Here is an 18,444-nt window from a genome sequence, read left to right on the forward strand (position 1 = left end):
AGGGGAAGCGGCCTGCCCCTTCCAAGGTTCGGCGAAGGTTCTTTTTTTCTGTCAGCATCTACGCATCCAGTTATAGAGGAGAGATTTAAATAGAGGAGATGTGACATCTTCACTTCTTCTTCTTCTTCTTCTTCTTCTTCTTCTTCGGGTTTTGCGCAGCTGCGTTGTCCATCACTTTCATAACGGAAGCTAGCAGATGTGTCTGATAGTGGCAGACCATAATGATTGAAATCCATAGATAATTCTATGAGATGAGACATGGATGCTATAAATATATATGAATAAATGAGTGGGCTGCCGGCACTCTTTATATATATATGCATATACATGTATCAATGTAGCGGAACCGCCGTTGTATATGCAACTCATTTAATATTAATTGTCTCCTTAGTCGAAAATCTCAAAGGTTGTTGGTTACACTGTGGCTCATCATTCGCACATGTTTGACCATTATACAGACATAAACGGCCCAGGTATCTGTCTGGTGTTGGATCTGAGGCCCGATTTTAATGAGCCCTTTTCCCATCGGAGAACAAACTGCAAACACTATGAAGTGCTGTTGCTCGACATGAATGAAATCAGTCGCTTTTGTTCTCTCTCTCAATTCATAAACCAGCCTAAATTATGGTCTCACACTGTGCCCGGAGACTGCCACCCCACGATAGGTGGGACGCAGGCAGCCGTGTAAACCCAATGTTTCAACATCTTTGAAAAGCAGAAATCAGATATCTACTATTCTATTGATGAAACGAACTTACTCGTCTTGGGGGAGTAGGGAAACATTCATCTGCATATGTTTTGCATTGAGCATGCACAGGAATACTAACCGCCAGGGGGGGGAGAAAAAATTAAAAAAAATAAAAAATAAAAAATCCAGATGATGAATGAATGCACACCTCCAGTGTTTATGTTTGCCGTTTTAATTAACGCCTAGGTATGAATGGGGGGATCTATCTCTAGACTCAGAGAAACAAAAACGCCAAAGCCCCAATGCACTGGGGGACTGTGGAGCAAAATCCGGCACTTTCCAACGTATCAACATTCAGGGCTGCCAGATCGCAAAACTGATGGCTTTCTAGCGTTGGTTCACCTTGAAACAGAAGTGTCTGCCTATCCGAACATCCTGTCATCTACTCCAACTTCCCGAGGGCCAAGGACCAAGCGTACGGGAGTTATATGAAGCAGACTAGCCATCACCATATGATGCTTAATCTTCTGGTTAATCTTTGAATTTCAAACATCAAATTCTTTCATCTGACCTCACTATGCTCACTATATTTATAATTTGATCGATTTCTGTATGGTTGAATGATGTCTTTTCTTTATTTTTTTTTCTATATTAATTTTCTTATTAAATTGAGTTATATTGAGATAGTCGATTGACAATTAAGAATGTTCTGATTCTACATATATACATTTATAAATATTTGTATGCAGATTACTTGTTAACTACACAGCAATGTCTGATAAGTTAAAACAGGTCCACCAACAACGGCTTCGCAGCAGCCCAGTTAATAATTCCTTAGCAGTATCCTAACCTACGGTGTGAAATCATGAAACAAATTTTGTTTCCTTTGTAATTATATGATAGATTTCCCGTGCAAAGGCCCGAGGGCTGCACCTGGCGAGCAGGGTTCACGAATTAAACAAACGATGACCTCGGGAGAACGATGATTCTGTGCGCCATTCGCCCGCCCAGTTCTGCCTGCAGTGATTGGGTTTGGGACTTTCGGAGCTTCTTCGGTGGCGTGGCTCTCGCTCGTTGGTTTTGTGCACTGCAAAGCTGCGAAGCTGCGATTTTGCGAGGGTTGTGTATGCAGTGCTGCAAGAGAATAGGAGACTGACAGATGAGGAGGCTCCCGGATAAAGAATCAACCCAGACATAGATAGTATAGTATGCACCGTGCATACATTAATTAGCATATTCAGGTGGGTAGTGTTTCTTTTAATATTGTCCCCATATACCCCGTCCTTCCTTTCAATAAAATTTACTTGACCTTGAGAAATAATGTTTCCGCTGGTAACTCATTTTTACAAGGGACAAAACTCTCTCGTTTGTTCCTGGCCCTTGGCTGGCAGACTTTACCACCTCCGGAGTTAGCCACAGGAGACTAAAGCAAACGGCGGTAAATAAAGCCCCAGCCATTGGGGCAAAATTACAGGGGAAATTTTCACATCATCCCTGGCGGGCGGAGACTTGTTCAAAAAAGAACAAAAAGGGAACAAAAAGACATGTTGAAGAGGGGAAAATCATAAAAGAAAATGGTTGTAATTAATCTTTTTTGACTAGCCAGGAAGGCGATCGAGGCCCCTACGCAGCACTGCATCAAGGAGTCCTACATATACAGTAGTAGTTAGGGTACTTATTTGTATCCCGAATTGCTGGAAATTTCATGGATTCTTGATAAAATCGGTATTCTGAATTATCACTCTTCTGTGCTTCTATCGTCGATGCCAGTTCCAGGTTCCAAGTCCCGAGGAGTATATTATTTTATTTATTTTATATTATTTTTTCTTTTCTTTTCCCCGACTTGGCCAAGCGACTGAATTGACTTGTATCAAATCCCCCGATCCCCCAATCCCCCAATCCTTATCCTTTTTTTTTTTTTCTTTTTTTTTTTTTCTTTTCTTTTTTCTTCTTTCTTTCCTTCTTTCTTTTCTTCTTCGCAATTCATCCATCAAACACCTAAACACCAGAGAGGAACGACGAGTAAGACCCTGCCGTTATGCTTTCTCAACTGCCATTCGACATTCCCGTGGCCAGGCTTTCTTTTAATTCCCACTTCCAATTTAAATATCGACGGACTTTTGTGACCTCTCCTGTCCTACTTTGAGGGGGAACCTGCAGAGACACTCATAACCATCGCCGGTCTGCTTCTCGATCGACTTTTACCTCCAACAACTCGCCATTCTTTCTTTTCGCCGCCCCCTTTTTCGTCCCCTTTCTCCATTTTTCATATTCCTATATCCAAAACTCGACCAGGTTGCGACTTAGTCTGTCTTAAACTTCGTTCAACCCAATACTCAATCGAGATAGCTTGTCGTCATATCTCGCCGAAGGTGGACTGAAAAACCAAGGGTGTTTATTGTCCCAAGGGCATCATCATCAGCTTGAGGGGTGGGACGCCGCAACCACACTACCCACTTTGCTTCTTTTCCTTCTGTGCCGGACAGATCGGGGCCATTTTCGAGGCATGAAGATTGCACTGGTCGCATTTTTCGAATCAGGTGCTGGTACATACCTTATTACATGTGCGTATGCCCATTCTTTCCTTCCACATACCATACATTGTTACGATTTTACTCCCCCATAACCCGTCCGATCATTCATTCCATGCATATTCATGGATTGATTGAGGGATCGATTGATCGATTGATCAGTTGATCGATAGATTGAGCCTCTTACACCTGGATACCCCTGATACCCTCGTCCAATTTGTCCTGTCTCTCATGGCTCCTGAACTGACAATCGACTGTTTCACGTTCCCGCAGGCTTCTATGAAGTGTTGTTGAACTTCTCTTGAGTCAGGAACTCTGTTGTTGATGGTCCTCCTTTTTCCAACCACCCCTGCAACTCACCTCTACCGCCAGCTGTAAACGTTGGGGTCACAACACATTGAGGAACACATTCGTTATCTATCCAGTCTATCCTACCACTCCTTTTTCTTCCTTTCTTTATTGATTGATTTCAACCGTCATCGAATTTTGCCTTTGACAGGCACCCCCCATTTGATCTTACTAAGACACACACACACACACACACACACACACACACACACACACACAAAATATCCTTCAATATGAATCGATTCAGAACCCACCGTAAGAAGACCAAAGATGCCCCTGAGGACAAAGATGCCCAACCGCTCCCGCTGTTCACGGCCAAACCGTTCAAACGAGCCAAAAAACCCATAATCGAGTCCAAGTCTGAGCTGGACCTCTCCTCAGCCCTTCCATCGTCAGACGATTTCAGAACAAGTCTCCTGATGCCAAACTTATCCGCACGATTTAGCATGCTGCGGGAGCAGGATGACCCAAACTCTAAAATCGGAAAGGCTAATGACGACAGTGTCCTGGCGCCGAAGAGAGCATCGAGACTCAATGTGTTTGGCCAAGTTAATAATCCTCTCTTCGACATTGCTGAGATATCTTCAGTCCATGGTAGCTCAGCTAGACCATCCTTTGCCATTGGTCGCGGATCGTACGCTTCCGGGGAAGGAGGCTATGCTACTGATGATGATTTTTCTCCCGGTGGCAGCGTTATGAGCAGAGCAAGGCCAGGTGAAGGTAACAATTTGTTTGGTGGGCGGCAAAAGGTTTATAAAATCCCCGTTTCTACGTCGACGCCTAGGAGTGGATCTGTCTCAGAAGCTTCGGGGGTTGGGGGTGGAATGGGAGGGAAACCAGTCTATGAAAACGATGTCACATTATCTGCTTTCCAAAAGCTGAGGGCGAAGGAGAAGGAACAGCAGTCGGAGCTTGAGTTTGATATCCAGCAGAACAAGCAGGACACGGAAGATGACGGCTCGTTAGCCTCACGGCCATCAGGAAATCGCACATCCACTTCGAACACATCGGTTGATTCCGCTCGTCGCAACTCTGGTCAAGGGACGATTGCCTCTCCCTCGCCCAAATCCACGGTTGCCCCTAACCCCATATCATCAACAACAACAGGAGTCGAACGCAATCCAACCAAGACACGAAGGTACGGCCAAGGCATTGAGGTCAACACCCAACAACCCTCCGCCTTTACAAGACTTGAAAGCCTCAGCCGCCAGCGAGCTCCTGCCAATGACAATTTACTAATAAGCCGATCTTTGTCAAAGAGCTCATCGGTTTTAAATGATAAATTTCAACACCAGCCTCCGGTGTACACTTCTTTAGTTCCCGGCCCTTCAAGCCCACCCCCATATGCTTCCAAACCCATTATGACACCAATTGATTCTGCCAGCAAACATGAGCTAGAGAATCCTCCCATTGCAAATCTGGGGTTTGCCAGCTTACCCCCATTGAGCCCCCCACTTAGCGAATCAGAGGAGCAAACGTCGTTAGAGGCCGCCCTTCATCCTGAGGACCGTGGAAAGGCCACGGGTATGGGGCTGTTCAATAAGCCAGCTGCCCAATATGACGAAATTAAATTCTCGCAGCGGCAACTTCAAATGTATGGGGGCAGAGACACCCCCACATTGCGCCGCTGTTCCCCACCATCACAGCCACCACCTCGTGTGCCTGATTTGGAGACCACTGGACGTTCGCCCCAAGTTTCCAATGCCAGCTACCGTTCAAAAGTTGATTCCCTAGTATCACAGTTCAATGGTCCCCAAGATGAGGGTGAACGCACCAGGGAGATATCCACTACTCCTGCAAGCAGTAGCCGCAAACCATCACCTCCACGACTGATCAAGGGCACATTCCCAAGCGCTAGTGATCATGGAAGTGAGGATGGAGCAGAGCCATCACTGAACAACGTACTTGAAAATGATAACATACATCCAGCGGTCAGATCTAGCACTGACTCCGGTGACTCGAACGCCCAAAGTTCACTTACCCAAGGTTCTCACTGCGATACTTCGGAGCTACAATATTCCGAAACCCGTGACCTTAACACTATAGACGAGAATGAAAGCCCGGAGGAGCCTATCGGCGAAACCCCTGATTCCCCTACACTTGGTCCATCTGGGCTGGGTTTGAGCGGACTGGTTCGCACCCATCTTCGCCATGATAGTGACACCTCGATGAACTGTCCGCCTTCCCCGGGCCTTCCACTTAATATCCTGGAAGCCACTCGGGAAGTCAATCCCTCTGCTCGAGCGGCCAGAGACGCCAACCATGCTTCCAGCGTGCACAGTAACCCCTGGGAATATGACGACCTGTGCAAACCTGAAAGTCCGGAGAAGAAAGCCGCTAATCAACCCGGACTTCCAGATTTGTCGTCTATGTCTATGAGAGCGAAGCAAATTCTTGGGCAAGCAACTGCTCTGCGAAGTCAGGGACATAGCTCACCACAACAGAAGCCGGACAGACATGGTTTGGGTGACATGCGCATAAAATCGCCCACAGAATCGACTTCTGAGAGCCCACCATGGCAAGATGGGCCCAAACACGGTCATCAAAGGGATGGTAGCTCGGATACACAGAAGGAGCGGGAAGAACTTGCCAACGAGCTCGCTGAACGGCGACGAAAGGTACGCGAAAAATTAAGAAGCTTTGTGGAGAGCGAAAGCGGGTCAAGAAGCCCGACACTTGGCCACCGTTTCCCGGATTACGGCTCATCAATTCAGAAACACGGTAATGCGTTTTCGATGCTGAAGAACAAGACTGGCAGAAACCCCATGGCTGGTCGACACGACGTACCCCAGACCAAGGCTATGAAAATGCTTGGTGTGGACAATGCTCACAGCGTATCCTCGCCAAGCCTTCTTTTAAACGAAACAATCCGGGACGATGAGGATAGATTCTGTGAACGTGGGAGAGAGTCTCGTTCAGGTTCCCCCCTTTTTGGATCTCGTAATCACGCTCGACCCCGGCAGCCGCAGGTATCTACGATGCAGAGAGGGAGCCAAGACGGTTCCGGGGAGTCGTTCCATGGCGAACCATCTCCTTCATCGCATGCGAGCTCGCGTAGAGGTCGATCTGGTTCAGACGTTTCAGGCCGCTCGAAAAGCCAACCTCGATATCGTGATGATCTGGGACCTGTAGGTGAAAATTGCTCCATAAAAAACGATTTTTCAGCCGAAGAATCCAAGTCTCCGTGGGCACCAACATCCGTTCCTTCTTCATCTCGACCCTCCGAAGAGGTCGTTGATCATATGTCTTCAGAGCGAGCTGCGTTCGTAGCCTCTGGCAGGTTTCGGAGCAATAGCCGCTCAGCCGTGCAGAGCCACTTCGACCCAACCCCACCAATACCTGTTCAAATTAACCAAGCCAATATTATCGGTAATCCCCCACGACCATCTCCAATAACCCCTTACTCCGCCAACACCACACCCCCCCTATACGAAACATCACCAAACCTATCTTCCATGCCCACGCCAACCCTCGTCCCTCCCATGAGTAATCTCAACAGTCAACGAATCCAAGGGCTTAGTGCACACAGAAGGATCATTGATAAATCTATAATCTCTGAACCAAAATTCGTCTCTTCCACTTCCAATGTACCCACAGTCGGTCTACCCCCAGGCGCAAGCCTAAGCAACGGCTCCACAACCCCACCAATTCCACCCATGAACCCGCGTAGAAGACGGCAGACAACAACACAGACATTCCTCAGCGCGTTTAAGGGCTCTGATTATCATAGGCATGACCAGTCGCCAATGCCGCATTCGAATCCGACAACGCCCAACATCGAACAGAGCATATTTTCAGATGAAGAGAAGAGGCCACCCCGGCCACGGCAGAGGCTGCGGAAGATATCGAGTGAGGGTGGCAATCTGAATGCCAAGGCGAGACAACAGTTGATGAATTCTAGCTCGCCGGCGTTGCCGCAATTTCCTAGGAAGGTACCCATGGAGGGAGGCATGTTTTGATATCATTATCCGTGATTTTTATTTCTTTTTAACTTCTTCTTTTTTCAGGCTTTTTCCACTTCTAAGAAGATTTTGTTTTCCCCCTTAGTTGTGGTTCCTTTTTTTTTTTTTTTTTTTTTCCATAGCTACAAAACACGTGCCGAGTGTACAGGCGTTTCTCTGCTTCTTTTATCTTTCTGTTTCTCTTTTTTTCAACTTTCCTTCATTTCCACCTGTTGTATTGATGGAAGGTTTTTTTTTTTTTTTTTTTTGGGGGGGGGGGGGGAGGGCATGGACCCTCTGGATACTTTATTTTATTTGTTTTCTTCTTTCCAGCTTGCGTACAATACTGAACAATCCCCTCCTTTTTTTTCTGTTTCCAATGTGCCATCTATACACCCTTGGGTTTCGCTGTATGATATTTGGCTTTCTTCTGGTTATTTTAGAAGATCAAAAATGCCTGCAATTGGTTCATGCATGTGACTTTAACACCTCCCTTTTGTTTGCAGGTTATACTACCCGATTGGTGTGTATGTCGTTGGATAGATGTATGTATGTACCTATGCATGTGAAGCACATACAACCCTCAATCTAGCCCCTGGATTCCCCCTATTTTTTGCGTGTCTGTTTTTGATATACCTTTTCAAGCTCCCATGTGCCAACCAGACCCCGATCTTGATAAAATGAAGAAGATAATGCAAAATCTTTCATTTTTCATTTTTCATTTTGATTTTCATTTTCCATTTTAGAATCGAGAGCGAAGCAGCGTGACCGGTGAAAGACATTCACGTCCAGGCACTATATCCCTCATCTATCCACATATTCATGTGTATTTGACGAATAGATGAGTCTATGCTATTGATGTTGACCGGTCCCGTATCTACTTCATGGCGAATTCACAATGGTCCTCCCTTCATCTGTGGATATCAGTTACCATCCATTCTGCTTTTTGTCTTCCATATCCATTTTATTGCGTTTCAGCATACACTTGTAGTTTCTAGACGCTATTGGCGAATTCAAAATCCTCGAATATCCAACCTAGCCAAGCAAGGAGGCGAGCGAACCGGTCCTTGTCATTTTTGATAGGCGAGAGACACGGGAATTAAACCCTTTCTTTCCTTAACCTCTGCCTTCGCTTCCTCTGATTCTGGACTTTTATATTACGCTTCTCCATTCCGATACATATCAATATACAATATATAATCTGGGACAACGGCGGAATATCTGCGTCGCCTGGCTGGGCCTGTGCATCCCCATTGGGCAAATCCCCTGGGAGACACACCCAGATCAACACAACACAACAACACATCTGACTGCAAACAAAGAAACGCAACCTCATGACAGCTTCTCTTCTTCCTCTTTTTCTTTCTCTTCTACATGCACACACTACAAGAGCCACTTTCTACAAGGATAAACTATATCCTTCAAGACTTGGAATCTTTTCAGCGTCTTTTCGTCTTATTCTGTTTCATTGGATTAGCTTAGACATTTTGTCTTTCCTGCTCTCTTTTGAAATAGTTCCTACAGCTTTTTCTCTGTAGGCTTCACTCCTTGTTTCATTCTCGTGGTTCTTTTGGAAGAGGTATATTTCTCCTCTTATACCTTATTCCATTCAATCTTGCAGCTCATTAGGTTCAGCAGAGAGCTGGTGAGTGGAACTTTACTTTCTCTTTCATTTCGAAATCGTCCAGAATTCTCCAACTGGCACTGTTCTCTCCTATCAGTTTCTTTGCTTTTTCTGGTCGCATTGCGACGCGCCCGTTGACAAAGGGATATGGAACGTGAGTTGGATGGAGAGTCCATAGAGCTGCTACCACGACGTTCGTTCAATTTTGGTCCTGTTTTCGATATGAACTCTGAGCAGCCCGGGATTCCTGTCATCGAAACTGTGGCAATAGTTGGGAAACCAGCCCAGACTGATACTGAAAAATCAGCCAGGAAACCAGGACGTGGAAGGAAGAAAGGTAAGGAATATAGGAAGAAAAAGAAGGCCAAGAAGCAAGAGGCCGAAAAAAGGAAGTTAATGGAGTTAGAAGTTTCTATGGAGGTGAATGATAGGGATATAGCCGCTAGAGCTCTCATCGACCTAAGCCGCCCGCAGCCTCAGGGGAACAACCATGCACCTTTCATAGTCCGTAATATCAACCCGTTTTCCACAATTCAATGGCATGCGATGCAGAGAGGTTTCGCCATCCATGGATCTGGTAATGCTGGTATGTTTATATCAATATTGCGGAGCTGGCTCTAATACAACGCGTGCTCATCGGCAGGTTCCAATGACTAACAAGAAATTTTTCAATTCTAGAGTATATGCCTGAACCGGCAGGTTTTGAATCCAACAATCTAAATCAGCTTTCGTGGTCTTTTGGCACAGGCGGGCCCGGCCTCGCAAACATGCCAACGGCAATGGGTGAAAATGAAGTGGTATCTCCAGCTGGATCAATGCCCCACACCAACGATTTTGAAACTTATGGATTTGAAAGTCATGGGATATATTTTGGAGCCAATAACTTCGGTTCTGCTCCTTCGGCCACTTCTGAGCCATCCACAGGCTATCACGAACAGTTACAACAGAATGCGCCTTTTTCACCACATTATGAAGCTCCTCAGCGCCAGCCTCACCTGAGTTGGCAAGGCACAAACATGCCACTGGATGCACCGGCTCCTAGATTGGATGATGAATACAGTCATTCACAGAACCCCGCGGCCTATTATCCGTACCCTAATTATGGATATTATCCGCTTATTCCAACGTATATAACTATGGTGGCGGCATATCAACCCATTGCGCCTTCCGACGGGCCCGTGGTCGACGAGAATCGCAATCGTCACGAGAACAGCAACTTCGCTCCCAATAGACAGAGAGGAAGCGAGCAAGAACACCAGTGGCCGATTGCTCGAGCAATTGTTCATCCTGGACTTAACCATATCTCCCAGGTTTCCCGCGAAGAATTAGAGCCAGTTTCAAGCTACATTATCGAAGCATTCAAATCTGGAAACTATGCGGATTTTTGCCTGGTACTGAATTTCTCCGCTGGAGGTGGTTTACCCGTGTCTTTCCCTCTACACTCAATGATTGCCTCCAGGAGCCCACACCTGAAGGAACTTATGAAAGTCGCGACTGTTGGTGTAAATCAGAGAGAGATACATGTCTTTGCTGCCGGTTGCTTCATGCACCCCTTTGCGTTTGCCAAAGCACTGCAGCATTTGTACGGAACCATGTTGTTGGGCCCAGATCGCCTCGATAACAATCTCATGGTTTCTGTTGGATACCATCGCCGTGATCTCAACTCCGCCGGCGTCGAAAAAATGAATGTTGCTCTATGCTACATTGCATCGGCTGCTTTTTTGGCAGAGAGCAAAATACTTCGCCGTGGTATGCGTCTCGCCAAAAATGAAATCTGTTGGGATAATTTAGAAGTCATTCTCCATTTCGGAACTGCCGTATCCCATTTTATGATTACGGCAGGTACTGGCGTCGAGGCTGAACAGCGATCGGTGTATATCGGCACTGCTCTCTCCCGTGGGACTACCTCTCTACCAAATACCAACGAAGAGGGCGCAATGACGGATGCCAACATGACAGACGACGCCTATAAGCCATCTTATAGCCTAAACCAGGAACTCAAGGATGTTTGTGCCCGCCAGCTTCTTGATGAAGCGCTTGCTTTCATTGTTGGAAACTTCCCTAATGAGTTTCAACTCGACTTTCACGCACACTCCAGCGAGTTGCCGGACAGATTTGCAGGTGCTTCACTTTCCAAGTTCGGTGTCAGGGAAGTTTCTGCAGTGATGTTTGGGAGTTTTGCTGAGGCCAACGACCACTTGTTTAGCACTGAGGAGAAGATCCTGTCAGCGATATTTTTGACCCTTCCCTTCAAGGTTTTGAAGAGGTTATTCAATGCCATGAGGGTCAAAGGTGTTCTGACAATGAATGTTGCTGAGGACATCGTTTTTGAGCGTGAGAGACGACGAATTCGCATTGTGAGGGCTATCATAAGCAAGAACGACCAGCCTGAACTGGTGGTGTTGGAAACTGATCCAATCGGTTGGCGCGAAAAGGTTATCACCGTCACCGGCAGCCCAGAAACTGCTCTGTCGATCGTCAAAACTTGGGTAGGGATTGAAGTGCCAGAAGTAATGGAGATCATGCCGAGGAACGAGACCCTTTGGAGAGCTTCCTGCCCTCCATTTTCCCAACCTTAATCACGACAGGCGGGTTTCCACCTCTGATGTTTCTTCTGCTGCTACTCTGATGTTCGAACGGTGTTTTGCGACCATTGGGGTGATTTAATGGGACTGAAATACTGGAGGTTATGCCGGGTTAATGGGACTGTTTTGGATAGCTTCCTGCTCTGGATTTTCCCAGGTTTAATAATATCCAACGGTTTAGCACCTCTGGCTGTTGACTTCAGTTACTTTGTCGTTTCGAAAAGTGTTTTGTTGTGACTCTGCTGTTGAGCTGCATGTCTAACCGAACGGGAGAGTTATTGATTCCTGACTTTACTTAGCTTACCTTGATACCCTTTTTCAATGTCTTTGAAAACTGCCAATTACTCTGCAACCCGAAAATTTTCCCCTTTTATCCTTTTTAAGATTCAAGTTTAATACTTTTCCATAGCGATGATAAATAATCCCCTCCCCCTAGGGACAAAGTTTTTGTTATTTCAAGTCCGTCCGTTTACCAGGGCGCTTGTGATTGCACAATTACGAAATCTTTGCCCCACTGATTTTCATTCCCCCTTTTTACAGCATCCCTCTCGACCCTTACCACTCAAGCGATATCCATGATAAATTGCCCAATAGTTTTGTCCTAAAGCTTTTCATGCAACCTCTACAGTATCCCCGTGGTCCCTTACCATTACAGCGCTGTCCAGTTTTCTCCATGTTGTTTGTTACGCTGCCGGTATTTATGAACATTTTCAGTAGCAATAAGAAATGGAATTTAGTTTTGTTATATTTCTCCTTGGGGTCTTCATCTCTCATCATTTTGATCCTTTTTCCCGCCCGGGATTTTCCGACTTGTATCTGTGCTGGGAAAATATGAATCGGACAATGGTAACTCGCAAGTCAAAATGAACTTTTAGGGATTTTCAACCACAATGAATGTTAAGGAGAGACACACACTTAGCACCCCTAAAACCGTTCCTCCTAACATAAGTCGCTGGGCTGTTGGTTTAGTGGTATAATACCCCCTTAGCATGGGGGTGGTCCTGGGTTCGATTCCCAGACAGTCCAATGATTTTATTTGCCCTGGATTAGTTAACAACGTACTTCACCGACCGACAGATTCTCTCTGAAAATCATCAAATATTCAACATATTCAATAACCAACACAGTTAAATATTTAAAATATTAATAAATTAAGACTATTTAATAGTTGAATATATAGCTATTTATTAGGGCAACTGTGTATAGTATGTTCAATAGTCCCACAGCTACTGCGAGTGCGGTGGAGCTCGCTGGTGAGATAGTTTCAATCTGAGCTTCAACCTGCATATCAAGCTGCTGAACACGCCCATGACCTTCCTGTATAAATAGAATAGTGTCCTGACCTAGATTAGCATGTCTTTGTGTTTTTTTCTTTGCCTTTTGCTCATTCATTACTTGTAGAATCTTGATTTCTTGATGATGATGAAGAATAGAATACTTTTTTGATTCTATATATTCAATAATCATAATTCATTCATAATTCTCCTGGGATAACTGTACATGACCTCTTACTGTACTCAGCTATAATAATGACTTTATAAAGGTTATACAAAGCTCTATTGCAAAGTCAATCTCATCAAAGTTTCAAATATTATCTTTATAAATTTCATGTTCTTGAATAATTTCATATATTATTTCTAATCATTATTTTATAATCTTTAGACTCTTCTACTTCATCTGTTGATAGAATATACAGTGATTATAATATGCATATAATTGCGAATGATGTTGAATGAATCTAAATATTCAATTAACTTCAAGAGTGATGATGAAAATCAAAAGTATGTATTTAAGGTAAAATCTGCATCATTTCACATAGGAACTCTGGTCAATTGAAAAGCCTCACTTGTCTGCATTCAATAATTGCTTGAGAAAGATTTCCTCTTCAATCTCTATTAATTTGTAATCATTTATATATATATCTGAGTGTAATTTAATGTCAATAAGTCATTTGCAAATGATAATTTCAAAAAACCTCGTAAATCTTTGAAGCTTTCATCTTTGATATATTTTTTTGTAATTTACATGAAGCAATGGCCAACTGTATGTGAGATTCTTGAAATAAGGACATTTTGAAGAAAAAATGTTAAAGAAATGATGTGTTGGAAGATAGTTGAGTTGAATATTTGATTATTTTCGGAGAGAATCCGCCGCTCGGTGGGTCCGTCCTCGATGGCTTATATAAGCCATCCAATTCTTCATTTTCCGTAACGCAACTATTTAGTCCGCACCAATGTCCGTTGATAACGAATTACCTACCTTTATTTAAAAATTCTCCCATCCCCTCTTCAGTGAGGGCTGCATTTTTTGATAAACTTACTCATCGCCTGTTGCCTTTCCAGACTTGAATCATCCCATCTCAGCATTGATAGAAAACGAACTCAATTGAGCGCCAGGAGAACCGAACAGTCATACTCTCGTGGTTGATTTTAGTTACCCAAATAGCATGGTCGACGGCAAATACCATTCTATTCCATCTTTTCGAGACTAATATCAATAACCGCAGCTTGAACTAACAAAAGGTTCCTACATCTGACATCACATTAATCCACAAAATGCATCGCAACCTTAACAGCTTCTTTTTTTGGTTTTGTTGGGGTATATGTTTCTGGAATGGAGCCCCGGTGATCATGTTTTAACTCAGGTGCACACCATGGACGCCATGCACCCTCGTTGAATAAAGGGGAATCTTTTCCGCTTGAAACCAGAAGAATAACCCCTGGCTAATTATAGAGTGTGGGGTTTTGACCGGATTATGATGCAGCTTCTTAACATCAGGGACTACCTCTGTTAAAAATATCAAATGCGTATGGAATATTGTGAAGAGAGAAAACTGAAGATAGAAAACTGAAGAGAGAAACCTGCTGTCTCTCTTTTTTTTTTGGATCATTGGACGGCATTCTGCTTTTTGCTTCTTGATGACAATGGTGGGGCCAGATGAATCATAAACTCAGTTGGAGTTCATCAGTAATATTCTTAGTATCAGAGCTGGTTCACACCTATCAATGGGCAAAGGGAGCAACTAGATTTTGGCTTCGTTTTCTTTTTTCATATATATTTTTCCCGGAGAGATTCCGTCTACTTTTTTTGTCTGATTTCTTCCTTAATAAATCAAGTGGGCATGGTTCGATGTCGTGAGAGAAAAGACTTTTTCCCACATTTCCTTCCCGTATTCTTGTCAAATTTCTCCCCGGTGTGCTTTTTTGAGATAAAAGGGCAGGTCAATTTTGTTTGCACATTTACAACATGAAGGCACCAGATGCTGCTCTTTCGCCAGCCAAGAGAAGGGATGGCCGCGCTCTTGAAGAGTTATCTGATAACATTGACGAAGTCAACGTGCTCAAAGCCACCCTCAAGAAGGAGAGGGGACTGTATGATAAGTCCGAGTTTGACAAGGACAAAGACAAATCCCAATTCCGTCAATACGAAATTGTCTGGGAGAAAGTGAAAAAGTTCTATTTCGAGCAGCATGAGAAACAGACAGTTGATTTCAACCTCAAGGCCCGCAACGAATTCCACTCAAAGACACGCGCCTATATGGGTGTCTGGGAAGCCATGGAGAAGCTTAACACACTCATTGATGACTCTGACCCAGACACCACCCTCACACAGATTGAGCACCTCCTACAGACCGCTGAGGCCATCCGCCGTGATGGCAAGCCGCGGTGGATGCAGTTGACCGGTCTCATCCACGACTTGGGCAAGCTGCTCTATTTCTTCGGTGCACAGGGCCAGTGGGATGTGGTGGGTGACACTTTCCCCGTTGGCTGTGCTTTTGATGATAGGGTTGTCTACTCGTCCGAGTCCTTCAAGAAGAACCCCGACTACGGCCACGAGATTTACGGGACGAAATACGGCATATATAGTCCGGGTTGCGGTTTGGATAATGTCATGCTCTCATGGGGACACGATGAGTATCTCTACCATATTGTCAAGGACCAATCGCTTCTCCCGCCTGAAGCGCTAGCGATTATCCGTTACCATTCATTTTATGCGTGGCATACCTCGGGTGCCTATATGGAATTTATGAATGAGCATGATAAGGACATGCTGAAGGCTGTTCAGGCTTTTAACCCTTATGACCTCTATAGCAAGAATGATGCTAGTCCCAACGTAGAGGAATTGAAGGTAAGCAATTCCCGAAATCAGATTTTGGGAGTCTTTTTTTGGGGGTGGGGGTTGGGGGGCGGAGAGGTTTGGGTAGACGGTTTCAGGTTTCTAACTCAGGAGTTAGCCGTATTATCTCGATCTCATTGACGAGTTCTTCCCTCAGAAGGTTATCAGGTGGTAGTTTGCATGTGTCCTCTAATATTGTCAGGAGATTGATACTCTCTTTTGGAAATGTTTAGTGAGTGTTTCTTTATGCTGCCATTTTTGCTCCCTGCCATTCGGCGCGTCCCATCTACATCCTTATTAGATAACTTATACACACCAATGGGTTTGCCCCCCTGCTCCATCTTCACTTTCCCACCCTGTTACCATTATTATTCTCTGTTCAGAAATGGAATAATAGAAGAATTTTCAGAACGGCTTCTGTACATCTTCTTTTCGCCGCTCTTTGACGCTACAGCGGTGCGTAACCAGTTGAGGGATCTAAATATAGGCTTTCTGTAAAGAATTTTGCATTCTTGCTGTGTCACCTCCATCCCAGTGTATCTATCTAATCTCCCCCAAGTTTTCTATTGTCCTGTTCTCTCTTCCTGATAATCTTGTGATACAAGCAGAAACGTTATAACTTTTGTCCAGTGGGTGGTAGGACAGGTTTGAAGTAGAACAACAAAAGTCTGCTGATAGGGGCCGAGTTGATAGCTGAGAATCAAAAAGGATGTTGGAGGAAAATAGCCAAGGCGATCTATATCCCCTTTAGTTGGTTTTTGGGTTGCTTTTCAGGGGTGGAGAAACGTCAATTTAACGTATTGTGTAACTAAAGTTAGAAGACCATATTTCTCTCTAATTGGGCATTGATAGCTTATTTAGGTCAACCTTGACTTCAGCTACAGTTCTCGAAACAAAAAGAATTAAATGTGAAAAGCGAGAGGAGGACAATTTCAATCTGTCTGTGAGCTCCTGAAATATCCATTCTACCGCACAGTAAAGGAACGATGAATCAATGCCCGACGATCCTCATCCGGAACGCAAAGATTTTGGGAATCTGGATGATATACCGCAAGGACCTGGGGTCAACGGGGGTTCTAGCGTTGTATTCTTCGTCGAAGGTTGGCTCCTCGAGCGCGTCGAGAACTAGACCGGAGCGGAGGAAAGGGGCCAACACTTCGTATATAGGACAGTGGAAGGTAAACTTTTTTAATTTTTAATCCAAGGATTGGTTCGCAAATAATTAGCAAATCCATCAGGCATCCAGCAAATGTGATAGACTGGCTTCATATCGCAATTCTCGTTGTGATATATGTACCTGATGAGAAGGCTGCCCTTTCAGAGCTTCTGCTTTGACCGGAGGAGCAGCATGGAGATATCTGGTCAGCTTAATGCTGACGCGTTCTTCCTCACGCCCTGTTTCGATGCTGTCTCCATACTCGATCACTCGTGTGGCTCCAGCTGTGATAAATGGATGGAGGAGAGTCGCAACGAAGCTGGCAGCTCGAGTCACATATATATTATGCAAAGTACAAGGGGGAGATGAACAAAAATCAAGGGTTCCTTTCTTTGTCAAAGTTGTTGCTCAAAGATCTTAGACACGTAGCTAGGGAGACAAAATTGGCACTTACCGTCCCGTATTCTTTTTCAGTAACTTCGGGAGGGCAGCAGCCAAGGGTTCAAGTGTACCGATATCCATGATGGCCATGTTCATTGTCACGACATCGAACGTGCCCTCCTACCCTTGTAGAGACATAGAGCAGACTTGATGTCAGCTCGCTTCCTCCTATCACCTGATAAAAGAGAAATGTGCAGGAGAGAAGAAAAACGAGGACGATATGAAGATGCCAGTAAAGCCCTACATCCACCGTCTCCTGCTCGATTAACTTCTCAAACGCTTCCGGGCTAGTGGCATCCAAAACCTGATACGATATCGAGACGATATGGATTCCATCGGTATCCACGCCCCTACGTTTGGCATGGTCCAGCATGGCCTGGCTCCCGTCTGTCGCAATAACACGAGCGCCGCGGTATGCCAGCCAGCGCGCCACAAGCCCATTTCCGGTTGCAAGATCTAACGCCATATCGCCGGGTTTCACGGCTGCCATGCGCTCGAGGACGGGGAGTTCGACTGCTTTGTAATAGTCATTACCATCAGCACCCATTACTTTGTCCCAATAGGCTGCATTTTTCTCCCAAGCTCTGAGCGCTTCTGCATTCATGGCATTCGCCATGATTCAGTTGTCCTTAAATCTGGAGATATTTCAGACGAAGTGAGACCTGAGTGGACATTGGACTCTTGCTTCTCTAGTATTTGCTCAACATGGAGGAAAGAGTGAATAAACAGAGGATGATGAGATCTGTTCGAGAAAAAGGCTCTTTTCTGTACCTTTCATTAGGTAGCGGGGTTTTGGCCTAGTGAGTCATCTCGGAAATAACAAACTCTTAAGTGAGTTAACTCAATGCTTAAGATGCGGCCAAAAAATAGTTAACTAGTTACGGACAAAAACGTATAACTAACATATTTGTAGTGACCAACGCTCCAACAACAGAACAATGAGATAAAACCGTTCCACCAAACGACTACGAGGTCGAGGGAGGTGTTCAATTCCCCCAGATGATGTTTCTATTC

The 18,444-nt window shown here is 44.8% G+C and overlaps 4 protein-coding genes and 1 non-coding gene across 5 annotated transcripts; 4 read left to right on the top strand and 1 right to left on the bottom strand.

Annotated features, from left to right (window-relative positions):
- Positions 1–3,800: 3,800 nt before the first annotated feature.
- On the top strand, positions 3,801–7,526 carry PAAG_01403 (hypothetical protein; the record flags this gene model as incomplete). Its single annotated transcript, XM_015844338.1, has 1 exon — positions 3,801–7,526. One exon carries the CDS (start codon positions 3,801–3,803, stop codon positions 7,524–7,526), a length of 3,726 nt encoding a protein of 1,241 aa, XP_015701246.1.
- Positions 7,527–9,279: 1,753 nt separating this feature from the next.
- PAAG_01404 (hypothetical protein) lies at positions 9,280–11,711 on the top strand (the record flags this gene model as incomplete). Its single annotated transcript, XM_002796350.2, has 2 exons — positions 9,280–9,718; positions 9,811–11,711. The coding sequence occupies 2 exons, from the start codon at positions 9,280–9,282 to the stop codon at positions 11,709–11,711; spliced, it is 2,340 nt and encodes a 779-aa protein (XP_002796396.2).
- Positions 11,712–12,671: 960 nt separating this feature from the next.
- PAAG_11272 lies at positions 12,672–12,743 on the top strand. Its single transcript has one exon. It is a non-coding gene; the product is annotated as a tRNA-Ala (tRNA).
- A 2,220-nt stretch (positions 12,744–14,963) lies between these two features.
- Positions 14,964–16,008, top strand: PAAG_01405 (inositol oxygenase; the record flags this gene model as incomplete). The annotated part of the gene is made up of 2 exons (XM_002796351.1): positions 14,964–15,845; positions 15,952–16,008. The coding sequence occupies 2 exons, from the start codon at positions 14,964–14,966 to the stop codon at positions 16,006–16,008; spliced, it is 939 nt and encodes a 312-aa protein (XP_002796397.1).
- An 816-nt stretch (positions 16,009–16,824) lies between these two features.
- PAAG_01406 (hypothetical protein) lies at positions 16,825–18,046 on the bottom strand (the record flags this gene model as incomplete). Its single annotated transcript, XM_015844339.1, has 4 exons — positions 16,825–17,016; positions 17,131–17,308; positions 17,444–17,550; positions 17,675–18,046. 4 exons carry the CDS (start codon positions 18,044–18,046, stop codon positions 16,825–16,827), a joined length of 849 nt encoding a protein of 282 aa, XP_015701247.1.
- Positions 18,047–18,444: the final 398 nt, after the last annotated feature.

The sequence above is a fragment of the Paracoccidioides lutzii genome, assembly GCF_000150705.2.
Source record: "Paracoccidioides lutzii Pb01 unplaced genomic scaffold supercont2.3, whole genome shotgun sequence".
In the NCBI taxonomy this organism is placed as follows: Eukaryota; Fungi; Ascomycota; class Eurotiomycetes; order Onygenales; family Ajellomycetaceae; genus Paracoccidioides; species Paracoccidioides lutzii.